Below are 15261 nucleotides of genomic sequence, written 5' to 3'. Positions count from 1 at the left end.
AGGTCTTAGGGGACCCATCCCTTCCCTAGCCTATCTTGAACCTACCTGGGGCTTCTACCCCCAGGAATAACATTCCAGTAAGTCATTTTGTGGCAACAGAATCCAGTCATCAGTCCTGGGGGCAATCCCATAATGTTTCTTTCCTCAAACTTGGTGTTGATGACTATATTTCCTGGCTGTTGCTCTTAAAGGCTTAGCATGCCCTACTTTTTCAGGGTGAATAGAAAAGTCATAGCTGTGCTTGTTTGACATTTACATAAATACTCGCTGAAATCTCTGGCAGCAGGAACCAGCAAATTTTGAATGCCAGGCAGTCCCAGCCCAAGTGAGGCAGAACCTCCTTCCTTCCCTGTGTGGATAAAAAGCTTGGGACCTGTTGGAGTCAGTCAGAGCACCTCAGTCCAGAGGAAGCCATAGTCCATAATAACAGATTACAGGTACAGCTTGAAGTCGTGAAGCCTGTTGACCTTTGATCTTCTCTAGGTCCCTGGTGTCTCCTTTTCAGTAAAAGAACTAGGAGTCCTAGAGAGCTTTCCAGAGCTCTTTGATGCCTTAACTTTGGATCCCAGGACAAGAGCATCTCTTGGACAAAGGTAACTTCAGCTCAGATGCCATTTGTGGGGGGTCTTCTTTCACTGCTCTATTACTAGCCTTGGGGAGCCTTGGGGGGCCCTTGGTGGAAGGCACAGGATATTGGAGGAGTTAGGGCTTCTTTCAAGAGTGCAGGTAGTGATTTGCTTACTCCCTGTCCAGTGATAACTGTTGAATCAGGCCGTGAGGATCCTGAAGCAGGGAGGGATGTGAACAACTGGCTCTAACTATGGGAAGTTTGTGGCCTTCATGGGGAGCTGTCCTAATTCCCTAATCAGAAGCTCAGGGACATATGCCCCTGACAGTCAAAACACCTAATGGAGCTTGTAAATGTCCATGTACAAGCTCCTAGTGATGCCTCTTTGGATAAAGAATGGGGGAAGATGAGGGTCAGAGAGGCAGGTCTGCTGCCACTTTAGTCATGTTGAAGCTTGAAGTCAGAATGAGTGGTGACTCACCAGCAGTGTGGGAAGCTAGAATGAAGATAGATGCACAGTCTCCTCTCCATTCCTTCTTTTAAATCCAGAGACTTGTTGCACCAAACAGTGACTAAGGGAATGTTCTGGAGCCTCCTAACAATCACAGATCACAGGAGGGCATCAGAATCTGGAGAACCAGGACTACCCAGTCACACCAGAGATAGGAATTTCTATTTGGGGTTTTCTGGCCTTGTAAAACCCCCCTCCTTAGTCTCAAATATGCATCTGGGACAGGATCTTGGGGCAGCTTTCTAAAAAAAAAAATTGATACAAAATTCCAGGGTATAGGTGGGTGAGAAGTGGGTGACATGTTTTCCTTCTTTCTTTCCCCAACAAGACCAGCTGCTGACAACCTCCTCTTCATCATCTGATCTACCTTGTTCCCTTTAAGGAAGCTCAGAAGCTATCATGGCCACCCCACAAAGTGAGTGGTGAATTTCAAACCAGTTTGAAAATATCTCCATTCTGCTTCACCATAGACAATAGAGTACAAAGGCCCCCATCATTTACTCAGCTTACAGATGCGTTTATTTTTTGCTAAAATACTGAGATCGGAAAGTCTGCATTTGAAAAATCTCAGAACCATTTAGCTCTTTTCTTATTATGTCCTGAAGTTTATAATAACCTCATACGTGTTTCATGCTTTTCTGTCTTCTGGCAGGGGTAGAATTTCCCAGAATCTTTGGTGTTCATGATTCTCTACAAATGGTGTGGGTCCTGAAAGAAAATTCATTAATAGCAACTCCTTTTAGCAGAAATGTCAAACCTGGTGAGTGACAATCAAAGCCACTGTTGCCTCTAAACGGGACACCACCTCCACTGGGGATGGGGCCGAACTTACATGAACTGGCCAGGGCCTCTCTTACTTCTGGGTGGCAACCCAATGCTCACAGAAAGGATAAGAATGTTCCCTTCCAGAGAGGAAACCCTGCATCTAGAAGTGAGGGTGCAAGGGATTGGCAGTTCTTCTTACCAAGAGAAAATGTCTTCAGATAATAAGGGGTTGTCCACTTAGACAGCAGTTAACCTCCTTGGAGTTTCTCTCCTTTAAATTTTAACTATCACTACCTATGTCTCCAGAATCAAACTTGATTATCTTTTCACCACCAAAACAACACATGTTTCTAATTCAGTATCCTCTCTTCTAACAATGGAGGATATTCTCTGCTCCCAGCAAAAGTCAATCTATCTCAGCTTCTTTTTCTCTTGCTAGGACTTCAGTGTTTGATTTAATTCTTCTCTTCCCTCCATATTCCACCTTCGTCTGCCTACTGGACCCTTTCTACACTGACAGACATGCTCTAATATAATATTTCTAAGTTAATACTAAACACTTTCTCTTGATTCCCACATTCCATTCCTACTACCACTGGAATAGGAAGCCCCCACCCCCCACCTACCAATTACCATACCGTTCTATGTACCAGTCGCAGCCAAACTTCATAGAAGAACTGGCTATACAACTTATTTCTACTTCATCTCCTGCTCATGCTTTCATAAACCAACCTGACTTCTGAACTGTTCTCTCAAGCTCTTCTTCCCAAGGTCTCCAAATACACTCCTCTGTCCTCACATTATTTGGTTCCTCAGCTACAGTCAACATAATTGATAACTCTTTCTTTCCTGAACCACCCCCCATTTTCTCCTTCTGTAGAAACATCCTCTTGTGGTTCACTGGCTTCTCTTTGGCATTCTCCTTTCTGACTCCACTTTCTCTTTAAAATCTCCAAATGCTGGGGATCCTCAGATCTCAGTCTGCAATCATTATGCAACCCCTCTAAAGGGATTGGCAGCTGGCCTCTTTCATTGATGTATTGTGTCTATCACTCTGGCATTTATGCTTCCAACCTAGAAGTCCCCTCTAAACAATCTATCCACATCCTCTCAGTGTCCCCTCAGACATCTCTAACTTCATCTATTCCAAGCAGAACTATGGATCTGTCTTCTAAAAACTGCTGATGAGCCTAGTCTTCCTCATTTCTATGAATGGTACTACTATCACATATTTCCTCGAGCGAGAAGTGCAGGAGGTACCTTTGATTCAATCTCTATTCAATCCACCTGCAAAGACTGATGAATCTGTGTGCAAAATATGCCTTATTTCTAAGATAATATCATTTCTTACCTGGGCCACTGCTATTGCCTTCTCACTGTGCTTCCTCCCTCTTCATTTGTGTAGCTTCGTCCATTCTCTACAAAGCATTAAGAGTGATCTTTTGAACTATGTTTTTTTTATATAAATTTATTTTTTATTGGTGTTCAATTTGCCAACATATAGAATAACACCCAGTGCTCATCCCATCAAGTGCCCACCTCAGTGCCCGTCACCCAGTCACCCCCACACCCCGCCCACCTCCCCTTCCACCACCCCTAGTTCGTTTCCCAGAGTTAGGAGTCTTTCATGTTCTCTCTCCCTTTCTGATATTTCCCACTCATTTTTTTCTCCTTTCCCCTTTATTCCCTTTCTTATTTTTTTTTTTTGGTTTTTATTTTTTATATTCCCCAAATGAATGAGATCATATAATGTTTGTCCTTCTCCGATTGACTTATTTCACTCAGCATAATACCCTCCAGTTCCATCCACGTCAAAACAAATGGTGGGTATTTGTCGTTTCTAATGGCTGAGTAATATTCCATTGTATACATAAACCACATCTTCTTTATCCATTCATCTTTTGATGGACACCGAGGCTCCTTCCACAGTTTGGCTATTGTGGACATTGCTGCTATAAACATCGGGGTGCAGGTGTCCTGCCTTTTCACTGCATCTGTATCTTTGGGGTAAATCCCCAGCAGTGCAATTGCTGGGTCGTAGGGCAGATCTATTTTTAATTCTTTGAGGAACCTCCACACAGTTTTCCAGAGTGGCTGCACCAGTTCACATTCCTACCAACAGTGCAAGAGGGTTCCCCTTTCCCCACATCCTCTCCAACATTTGTGGTTTCCTGCTTTGCTAATTTTCCCCATTCTCATTGGTGTGAGGTGGTATCTCATTGTAGTTTTGAGTTGTATTTCCCTGATGGCAAGTGATGCAGAGCATTTCCTCATGTGCTTGTTGGCCATGTCTATGTCTTCCTCTGTGAGATTTCTGCCTTTTGAACTATGTTAATTGAACAGTATCATTCCCATATGTTTGTGTTTGGGAGGTGGGAAGTGGGGGCTAGTGGGGAGATCTCAGGGGCACCAGTCTTCTTTCAAAGCCACATAAGGTCCTTTATCCATTCTTCCCCTGTGACACTCTCCTTTCAGATCCCCTCTAGCACCTTATTTCCATATCTTCATTTACTAGCATCCTCTTAACTTTGGGATCTTGGTTTGAACTTCACCTCTGCAGAGAGGTCTTTCTTGATTTCTCTATCTAAATCGACTCTCCTGCTGTCCCAGACTTTGGACACTTGCCCCAAAGTAGGCATTGCAATTTATTGTGATTCTGGTCATTTCTCTGCTTACATCTTTTGGTTTCATTTTCCATGGGTGCAATGACAATGTCTCTCATATCCTCAGCTAAATCTCTGATGCTCACATGCAGCCTTGTCCTGAGTGGGCATTCAATAAAGAGAGTTGACTGGAGAATTCTTGGCCCCCTACCCAGAAGGATAGATGCAGAACACCCAGGCTAAATTCGTTGGGAATTAAATTCAGCTGATAGTGACAGGAAACCCACATAACTGGGACTTAACTAAGAAATTTATTGCTTTCTCATGAAAAAGAAGCCTGACCAGGTAGGTTGAGGCCAGTGTGGTGGTTCCATGGTACTCTCATTGTCCAAGGATTCTAGCTTTCTGCTTCACCAAGCTCAAGTTCTCCTCAACCATCATCCAAGTATTTGAGGCTGGCAGGAAGAGGACCTGGGGGATAAGAAAGGAGCTTTTCCCAGCTGAGTCAACTCCTTTTAAAGTACATTCTTAGAAATCCCGCACAACACTTCCACATTTATCTAATGGGTTACAACTTCAGCATGTGATCAAATTTAGCTGCAAATGTGGTGGGGAATTTTATTTTTATTTTTGGGATGCAATATGCCTTGGTAACAACTAGGGGTCTGATATATTAAGTAAGAAAAATGAAAATGGGCTTCAGATAATGATGAATGAAGGGTCTCAGCTACATGGCAAATGGGAGGAGCCTTTTGGGGGAGTCCTGACTGCTCAGCATCCCCCCTAGGCTGGGAGGAGTAATGTCAGGCCAGAAGGACTGGCCTTTCTGCTTCTTGGAGCATGCTGTTTCCATTTTTCCTTGTGTTTCCAGTCCATCTTGATTTAACAACATGTACAGACAAAGAATTCCATGATGCAGGAAAAGGCAATCCAGTTTACTTGGGAATCAAGGGCCACCATCTCTGTCTCTTCTGTGCAGAAATTCAGGGCCAGCCTTCTCTGCAGCTTAAGGTGAGTGTTGTACAGCTAATGAGAGAAGCATTGGGAGATGATGCCCTTTTTGTTTAATTTAACATATCACTGAATAAAAATAACATTTTTTTCAATCCTGTGTTGTTCAGTCTAAGGAAAGAAATGTGACTTGGCTGACCCCCTAGTCAACAAGCGCTACTTTTGGCATGGGTGTTACACTCATTTGAATGTGAGAGCATTCTCCAAAACCAGAGAATACACCCACGAGAATGTTTTGAAAAGGCCAAGGAATGGTGGCTTCTCCATCCTCAATTTTCTTTGACTGCTTCCCAGAAATTCCTCCAAGATGCTGGGCTGCTTCCACATAAGCAAAGGCCACTATGTGGCATAGGAGACAAGGAAGAGATTTTTAGTCTGGATTTTGTGGATTGTTTGCCTATGGTCTCTATACTGAAGGTAGCATTTGTAGTTATGAAGTGAATCCTTCTGGTTATGATGAAAGCTGTAAGATGTCAGCCTACTTGGAGGCTGGGAATCTTGTGAGATGCCTACACCAGCAGATGAGTGCCCACCAGGAGCACCCATAAAAGAGACTTAAGCCTGCCTCTATTCTCAGGGAAGGTAGTGCTGTCTCATAGAATCAGAAGCACTTGGTGTCATGGGATCCTGGAGTGGAGTCAAGCTATTGGGAACCAGCAGGTTGCCTGTTTTGACACCTGTGTTCTTTCATCTGCTTGTGTCCTTGGCATTCTTCCCTCCCTTCAGGGAAGGCAGGTACTCTCAGAGCTGTGTTAGTTTAGACCTTTCCTCTCAGTAATTCTCTCTAATAAGCCTTTTTTCCTAATCCTAGGAGAAAAAGATCATGGATATGTACCGGGAGAAGAAAGCACAGAAGCCGTTTCTCTTTTTCCATAGTAGGGAGGGTTCCACCTCTGTCTTTCAATCTGTCTCCTATCCTGACTGGTTCATAGGCACTTCCAAAATGGAAGGACATCCTGTCATTCTCACGAAGGAGAGGGGCAAAAATCACAACACTAACTTCTATTTAGAGCCTGAGGACTTACCTCATCCTGAGATGTGAGTGGCTGATTCCAGGACAGAGGATCAAGTAGTCCAAGAATCTTCCATTCAGAAATACAATGGGTCATCTTGAGAGACCAACATGCACTGATACCCATACATATCCATCTCATTCTCATCTTCCCAAACCACCTCATCCTTTAGACATCATTTCTGCACCATGTCTTCCCACCTAAACGTCATCCCAATATGAAATCTGAGTCACTTTTTATTCTTTCCTGATCTTGTCCCACCATCCACCAACTGCCACATCCAGTTAAGTCAACATCCAAAATGCTTCCTGTACACCCCTCTCTTCCTTTTGAGAACCTATGGCCTAGAGATGTGAATTCCAAATATTTTTGTTCATACAACCCTATCAAAAAGAGTACTATTTGTTAATTTTCTGCATGTTTATAATAAATATCATGATATGTATTCCCAAATGAATCTAAAGTTTTTATTTACTTAAGTAATCTCTACACACCTCATGGGGCTCAAACTTGTGACCCTGAGATCAAGAGTCACATGCTCTTCCAACTAAGCCAGATGGGTGCCCCACCAAAGATGAATCTAAAGGATAAGATACATATGAAATGAAAGTTTTACATGTCTTTATCATAATGGATTCATAATATCATTAGCTAATAATTTGACACATAATATATACTTTGGTTAAGATTAATTAATTCACTATATTGAATTTAAATCAATCCATATTTTAAGGAATCACTTGTATTAGTTTAAGGCTTTTTCAGGTGACTTCTCAGAACTTATTCTATTTACTTATACACTGTTTTTAAAATGTTTTTTAAAAAACATTTTATTGTTTTTACTTATAAATTAGCTCAAAGTAGAAGAGCTATTTGTGATATTTTCCTGTTATTATTCATGTTTTCTAGAATCTTAGTCAAATCCTTAATTAACAGTTTCTTTATTAGGATGCTTTTAGGCCAGTTTGGTGAGGATTACTTTAGTTAAAGCCTGTAATAAAATCTAAAATTCACACAGCCAATCGCATGGAACTGCAATTTACCATAATATCTTGCTCATGAATGTGAACATGATGGGCATAGGGAATCTTGTTCTTTGCACATGACAAGCAGTGGTATTAGGTTTTGCAATGGATACTCATTGCTAACTAAGTTCAAATTTCTTAGCCAGGCATAATCTGTTCCAAAATCTATCCTTGTGACGTTACCTTCTGGTGCCTCACTGGCCATGGTTCTGAGATAATCCTTGAATCCTCCCTTACATCTGGTTGTCCTGTTTCTTAGTCTAGTCATTGCTGTGTGACTGGCTCTGAGAAGGTATAACCTGAGAGCATGTCATCTCAGCTGTACCAAGCATTTCTCTGCTTGGGATTCCCAGGATACCTTGGGAAAAGACACTTGCAGGAACTTGCTTAGCATTCACACATGTGCACACCTGGAAGTGAGATGGAGCTGCCTATGAAGAACCTTTGACTAATGCCAGGGGAGGGGAGTGGGGGTGGAAACATGCTACTCTCTTGGATCCCTCAGGTGGACAATTCTGAGACACATTCTACCTACACAGTTCCCCAGAGAGTCCCAGTAGGATGGAGTTATAGTCACCCATGGCAGTGCAGAGCTCAAGAACACACCCTTGCGCTGGCTTACCTCATTTCCCTGCTTTGGTTTCTCCAGGTTCCACTCCTGTTCCCTGGATTAACTTCTCACCATCTGAATGCAAACCCTTATCTCAGGTTCTGCTTTCTGGTGTAAACTCAGGCTAAGACAGATTCAGTCAAAGCAAGCTTCTTTTCTCTGCTAGCTACACCCAACATGTTGGATTTCTTCTCTCTGTGCCTCTGTGCATGCTTTTGCAAACATCTCAAACACTTATCACTGTGTATCTCACCTGCCTATGTCTTCTTAATATCTTACATCTGTCTGAAGTGTTTAGAGGCTGCTCCTCATTCTCCCAACTAAATCCAATATCTTATCTTCTTTGAAGTCTGTAGCACTTTGCCTTATCATGTGACAGACATTCTTTTGTTAGACTTGTGCTGGAGTTCTTTCCTCCTTGTCTTGGCCTCTTTGCTCCTTTCTCCTCAACCAAATTCTAAGTACATAGTGGGCAGAGATTGTGACTTTGATATCTCTAGACTCCTTAGGTGCCAAATCTTGCATCCTATATAATAATTGCTCAAAATACATTGTTGAAACAAATGAATTCTCATTACATGTATTAGCATCTCCCAATGATACTGAAGTATGTCACAGTGGAGTTTGCTTTATTGTGGCAGAGGCAGTCCTAACTGGAAGAAGGATGCAAGGAATGTCAAAGCTCCTTGAAGAAGGTGAGGAAGGAAAGCACAGAAAAGCTGGCTAGGAACTTTCCTGTCTCAACTCTTCTTCCTCCCTATATGCCAAGCCGACCTTAGGGGACTGTGATGATATTAGGCTATCCTCTCAGGATGACTGGAAAAACAACCCAGAGCTTTCCAAAGGGCCTCCAGGCAATGTCCACTGACTTCATGGCATCTCTCTCTTGGATTTTGTCCAAACCTTCACCAACATACATTCATGCATACTCATAAACTATTTAGGAGCACAGGGAAAGGATAACAGGGGGTCCAGTGTTTCCAATGTCAATTTTTTCTCTGACAAGGTCAGGACTAAGCACTAGATGACTGCAAGTCTGGCTATGAGAGACTTGTGGCGGCAATGAAATGGACACATAGTAAGCAGGTTTTATGAGAAGGGCTACAAAGAATGTCAGTTCTATAAATAGCTGACCATGTAGAAATAATAGTAGACATCGATAAAAAACACAACATAATTCTAGGCTGTGATTATAAATATTAACTTCTCAGAAATCCCAAGAGCACTGGAGATGAGCAGGAGGTAGATGACCAGCCTACTTTACACTGTACCACCTATTCCTTCTGACAGAGGAGGCGAGGAAGTGGTGGTGGTGAAGGAGGAAGATGAGGAGGGGCAGGAGAAACCATAGAAGGACTCACAGGCAGTTTCTGATATTTTATTGGCTCTCCGAGTTTGAGGGAGGTTTTAGTCCATTTAGTCCTACTATAACAAAATTCTGTAGATTGGCAGGCTTAATAAGAATAAACATTGTGTCTTGCTGCTCTGGAGGCTGGAAGTCTGATATAAGGGTACTAGCATGGTCAGGTGAGGGCCCTCAGTGGGTTGCAGACTTCTTGTTTCCTCATGTGGTGGAAGGGGATAAAGGTCTCCTAGGCTTCTTTCACATGGTTATCAATCTCATTCATGAGAGCCCTACCCTCAGGATCTAATCACCTCCCTAATCTGATTACACTGGGCATGAGGATTTCACCATATGAATTTTGAAGGAATCAGACATGCCCATTCCCACACCCCATATTCTCCATCACACTTACTCAAGAGAGAAACCTAGGAGCCACCCTTGATTCTTAATTTCCTTGGAGCCCTAGCTCTAATCCATGAAGTCTATCTCTAAAGAGATCTACCCTCAAAAGATTTCTAATCCACCCATTTCTCTTCAGCTTCTCTGCCACTCACCACTCCAAATGAGGCAGCCACTATAACTCACTGGTGCTGTAAATCAGACTCCTGACTGGTGTGTTCCATCCTCTTTTCCCTGTATTCATTCAATCTGGCCTCTGTGAGCCAGTCAGGGTTATTTCCATAAATGGAAATCTAAACTATATCTTTTCAATGTTCATTCCTTCAGTGCTTCCATTTGCACTTAGAAGGAAATGCAAATTCCCTTCCATAGTTTTCAGGGTTGCCTGAATGGCCTAATCCCTGCCTCCAACTCCTTTTCCAGGTAATTCTTTCTCCCTGTCACTATTCTCAGTCATGCTCATCTTTCAGTTCCTTGAATATGCCAAATTCTTTACAGCCTCAGGGCCTTTGCATATGCTGTGCTCAGGTACATCCCTATACTTATATCAGTTTACTCTCATTCTCTGCTTTTCTGGCTTCTTCAAGCTACCTTTTCATATGTCACCTCCTCAAAGAAGCCTTCCTTGAGCACCATGTTCAAAGTAAGCCCCTCTTCTACCTCCTAAATTTTCTATCTCTCATTTTTTACTGTTTCTATCATACAATTGTAATGACTTTATTTATCTGTCTTTATCTCTACCCCCCTCCTTACACTATAAAGTCTTCGGTTGCAGGGAAGTGGTATTTGTCTAGATTACCACTATATCCCTAGTCCTTACATGGTGTCTGTGTTTAATAAATATATAGCTTGTTAATAAATTAATAAGTGAATAAATGATTGAGGAACTGACTTCTTCCCCAGGCAGCTTGCTCTCCTTAGTGAGAATGGCCTCATTCAGAATAAAACCTACCTTCCTGCTCCTAAGCCTCAATGTCGTGGAGAAGGTATCTCCCAAGTCCACAGAGTAAGGACATAGCTTTGTGAAGATTGCTTTCATTGCCCTCTTTAACCTCTCTTTCTCCTCTGACATAAACCACCAAAGACGGAGAACAGTTCTTCTCCACTTCTGATGTCTCCTTCCATTACACAGCTGCCTTTCTGTCGCTCCCTCCTTTCCTCTACCCAAGTGGAAGAAAGCCCGAACATCCCAGTACACACTATCTTGGTGTAACTGCTGGTATGACCTTCTTTCCCTTTTAGAAGTGTCATTTTATATGATAAATTATGTGGTCACCCTACCTATTAGAAACAGAGAGGGGCGCCTGGGTGGCTCAGTCAGTTGAGTGTCCAGCTAACTCTTGATCTTGGCTCAGGGCTTGATCTCATGACTGTGAGCTCAAGCCCCACATTGGACTCTGTGCTGGGCATGCAGCCTACTGAAAAAAAAAAAAAGAAAGAAAGAAAGAAAGAAAGAAAGAAAGAAAGAAAGAAAGAAAGAAAGGAAGGAAGGAAGGAAGGAAGGAAGGAAGGAAGGAAGGAAGAAAGAAAGAAAGAAAGAAAGAAAGAAAGAAAGAAAGAAAGAAAGAAAGAGCAGGGATAGTGTGCTCAGTTGCTATTTGCCTACTTTCCATTGGGAGCCAATTGCATTGAAGAAAGCATCTTTATAGACATGAAATGGTAAACATTTTGTGGAACTGTCCTGAGTCAGGTGCCTGGACCCTGTTCTGTCTGAACATGGAAGCTCACTGGGGTCAGGAAGAGCACGTCCTAGGGCTCAGTGAAGGTGTTCTCATGAGGAGCATCTCCACCTGACAGTTCCGCAGCTTCTCAGAGCCCAGGGAACGTCACCACTATGAGCATCCTGGACCCTAAAATGGACTCAGAATCCCTGTTAGAAATCCAGAAGAGAGAAGAATTTTCTCTAAGGCTGAGGCTCTGGCTTACAGCCTTTCCCAATAACCTCTTCCCAATTCCCAGTGCCTAGAAAGTGTTGACTTTTCTAGAGATATATGAAAACAGAAGACTCTTCTAGTATTTCCTATACCAGCAGATCTGGAAGGGCGTATGGGGTAATATTCTTCAGAAGCAGTTGGTGGAAACTCCCACTCCAACTCAGAACTTTGAGATACATAGGAGGATAGAAGAAAATCCCAGAGGCTCTCATGATGCATGTAAAGAAAACTGGGGTTGGAAGAAGGCTGGGAACCATGGGATTTTTCTCCAAGGGAGTAACGGGTCAAGTGACGAGATGTTCCACCCTGAAAAGAGTTTGATCCTGGGAGCTATTCGGTCTCTCCAAGGGTGCTTAACAATGGGTAGAGGCAGGGTGATGCTGACAGTCATACCCTCCCCAACAGCCACACACATACCACCTACTGAAATCTGATGAAACCAAACTACACATTCAGAAGTGTGGGAACATCTTCCTTGCAGACCCAAAGCCAGTGTCCTGAGAGGGGCTCTTGCCCTTCCTATTCTTGTTCTTTGCTTGCAACATTTTGGCACAAAGTCTGGTAAAAAAAAAAAAAAAAAAAAAAAAAAAAAGGAACAGCTTCCAAAATCAAAGCATCATCTCTTCTTCCCCCCACCATTCTGAGAAAAATGATAAGAAAGTTATGGTTGTTGGATGGATGATGTTATGGGTGTTGTTAGGGGGCCTGATACCGAGTGGGAAAGTGGAGTGAATACTGCAAAATCTAAAGTGATTGCACTAAAGGAAAAGAAAAACATGAAATATTTTGATGTTTATATCTAGATGATTAGATGGTCCCTTATAAGTGGTTTAGAAAAGGAAATAGACTAGGAAGAGAAAGACCCCGGAGTCACAGAATAAGGGCTCAGCCCAGAAGAGGGGATTCCTACAAATAGAGAATCCATTTCCTGAATGGATCTGAAGATTGGGCTAAGAGAAAGAAGACGGTGTGCACAGGACTCTGTTGTTTTCAGTTACGCATTTAAAATTTTCTATCTGGCTTTTAAAAGCAGTCTGTATGTATTACTATAATAAAAATTAAAATGAGTAAAAGCGGTATGATTCTCTGCCCTTCTTTTACTCATCTGGAAATGTCTTTCTTTTTTCATTGCGATAAAGACTGAGTCCATTTTAAGGAGATAAATATGGGAAATCCGGAGGGTTTATCCAAAATCACAAAACATGACATCTTTCCTCTTTTTTCTAGAGAGGAAAACCAAACTTCTGATGAATATACTTGAGAACATCACGCTCATTTTTCACATTCATTTTCACCTGGATGTTGGAGTTTGTGCCTCAATCCCTGTACTTCTTGGTGACAAAGTCAGTGATGAACTAGAACTTCTTTCTCCTGACCATTCAAAGACTTCATTTCTGTGGGTGCCCAAATAGCTCAATTCCCGAATAGGTCATTCTCAGGCCTTCAGAGGCCCTGGAGCCATGGAATGAGTAAAGCACTTGATCCTGCCCAGAGTGCCTCATCCTGATTTCTCAAAGCCAGGACTCAGAGATGTTCCTCTCCTGGTTTAGAGTAAGGTGGATGCTGTTGGAGGCCCAGCCTTGATGATTCAATCAGTGGAGGCTGTATCTGCTTAAGACAAAATCTAGGGCTGCACTGCCCTGCCTTCATTCCACCTGTAAGCAATTTGCCCTTCCCTAAGTTTCTCAAGTCTGGTGAATATTATTGAATCACTGTAACTATAGCAAAATAATTGCTAAGATTAAACCTGAATCTATATAGTTGGAGGAGCCCTGGCTCTAGATTCCTCCTTATGACCCTGAGATATGTTTATAAGTGCTTGAGAACCAAGAGGCATCTCCCCCTGTCCTTCCCCATGATAAGTATAGGTGTCTGTATGCATATGTAACCACAGATGGAGGAATGGTCCTCAGATTCCATGAGGCTGTGTAACCACCATATCCAGGTTCTTTCTGTCATGTCCTCTCTGGATATTCCATCATCAATACTCTTTGCTGTTTCAGAGTTCTCTTGAGACTCATTTTGGATTCTCTCAATAGTCCAGAGAATGCAACCATTTGCTCTTTGGATGACCCAGCTCTTGTAGAAGATCCAACTTCTACATGATCCAACTGGACCATAATTTCCATTTATGTACATTCTTCAAATCATTATATGAATGATGGGATTCTTCTATATCCTTGTAGTCGTCTTTTATTTTGTCTAGTTTTTAACACATTTAAGAACCCTTTAGGCAGTTGCCCTTAGTAACCACCAGATACTATGCTTGAGAGGTCAGCTTAGTTAAAGGAACAGATGTTTGGTACTACTAAATTTGCATGGATAATTTTGTGTTTCATAGTCCAGTTTAATTTCTGCATCATAATTAAGGCAGTTCTGCCATGAGAACTTCCTTGGGCATTTCTCTTCTTGAGAGAATGAATAATGAGTTTGGGTGAGCCTTTGATACTGACATTTGAAGTTCAGTGGTGTTGTTCCTCCTCAGATTAAATGACAGCTTAATAGCTACCCCTTCCCCTCCACTACAAAGCCCTAAGTGAGGCTGAGATATCCTCAGAGAACAGATTGTAATGATAGCTTGGGCCAGGAAACAGTTGGGATTTCAGTTTTGCTCTTCCCAAACAGGAAAGATGCTTTTCTTTTTGCTACAAGATGATAGAGAGAAGGCTTTAGAAAATGGAGTATCCAGACCAGATAATCCCAGCTCCAGTAGGCTTCTCATTGCTAGCTGGGCTCAGGGATCTGCCTAAGAAAGTGAAAGATATGAGAACCAAATTGGTGAATAACATAGTTTTAACTCAAATGCTACTCATCTCTAAGCTGCCCTTTCCAGTCCTCTGTGCAGAGCAAGTTAATATTCCTTCATTTTCTTTTTTCTTCAACTGTTCTTGGCTTCTGACCAAAAACCGAACTCTGCCCAATCTCCATCTGGGACCAGCAGCAGATGAGAGGGAAGGGGCCCAGAGCTAGAAGACCAGAAGGCTAATGCCCAGGGCTGCCCTTCTTTGAGGCCAGAGCTTGGGGATGGGGTGTAGCTAGGGGGTGGGATGTACCTTGACTCTCACTTTGTACATTTTCCATTTTGGAATTTTGAGTTTCATTGTTGTAAAATTTAAATTCTTCCCAGTTAGTATATACATATTTTTAGAATTGAGTTTTTATTTATTATTACAACGGATCTGCCAAAGCCCAAATATCCTCTGGGAGAATGTCCTCAGTTGGGTGATCTTGAGGCGTGGTGGGGGTGGGCTGGTTTTCTTACTTGAACACAGAGACTCAAGAGGTGGCAATACTTTGTGTGAATAAAGTACTTATGGACACTTGCAAAAAACCCAAAACCCAAAACAAAATTATGGTCATTCTGGACTAGACCTTGTTCCGTGGTACTTCTATTTCCTTGCAGATAGAGGAGCTTTCTTACAGGGAAGTCAAATGGTTCTGGGCATGCCCTTTGCTTCCCCCAGAAATCTCTGCTTC

At 42.4% G+C, this 15261-nt stretch overlaps 1 protein-coding gene across 2 annotated transcripts; it reads left to right on the top strand.

The window, feature by feature from the left end:
• The first annotated feature begins 335 nt into the window (after positions 1-335).
• LOC144324652 (interleukin-36 beta-like) lies at positions 336-6914 on the top strand. 2 transcript variants are annotated; one of them, XM_077916035.1, is made up of 5 exons: positions 336-593; positions 1408-1494; positions 1732-1839; positions 5319-5458; positions 6270-6914. In XM_077916035.1, the coding sequence occupies exons 2-5, from the start codon at positions 1479-1481 to the stop codon at positions 6498-6500; spliced, it is 495 nt and encodes a 164-aa protein (XP_077772161.1). In that variant the 5' UTR covers positions 336-593; positions 1408-1478; the 3' UTR covers positions 6501-6914. The 2 variants fall into 2 exon arrangements, with proteins under 2 accessions (XP_077772161.1, XP_077772162.1); XM_077916036.1 differs by lacking the exon at positions 1408-1494.
• The last annotated feature ends 8347 nt before the right edge of the window (positions 6915-15261 follow it).

This window comes from Canis aureus, chromosome 12, assembly GCF_053574225.1.
Source record: "Canis aureus isolate CA01 chromosome 12, VMU_Caureus_v.1.0, whole genome shotgun sequence".
Taxonomy (NCBI): Eukaryota; Metazoa; Chordata; class Mammalia; order Carnivora; family Canidae; genus Canis; species Canis aureus.
The sequence above is the reverse complement of the archived record's forward strand: the minus strand, read 5'-3'. Positions and strand labels throughout refer to the sequence as shown.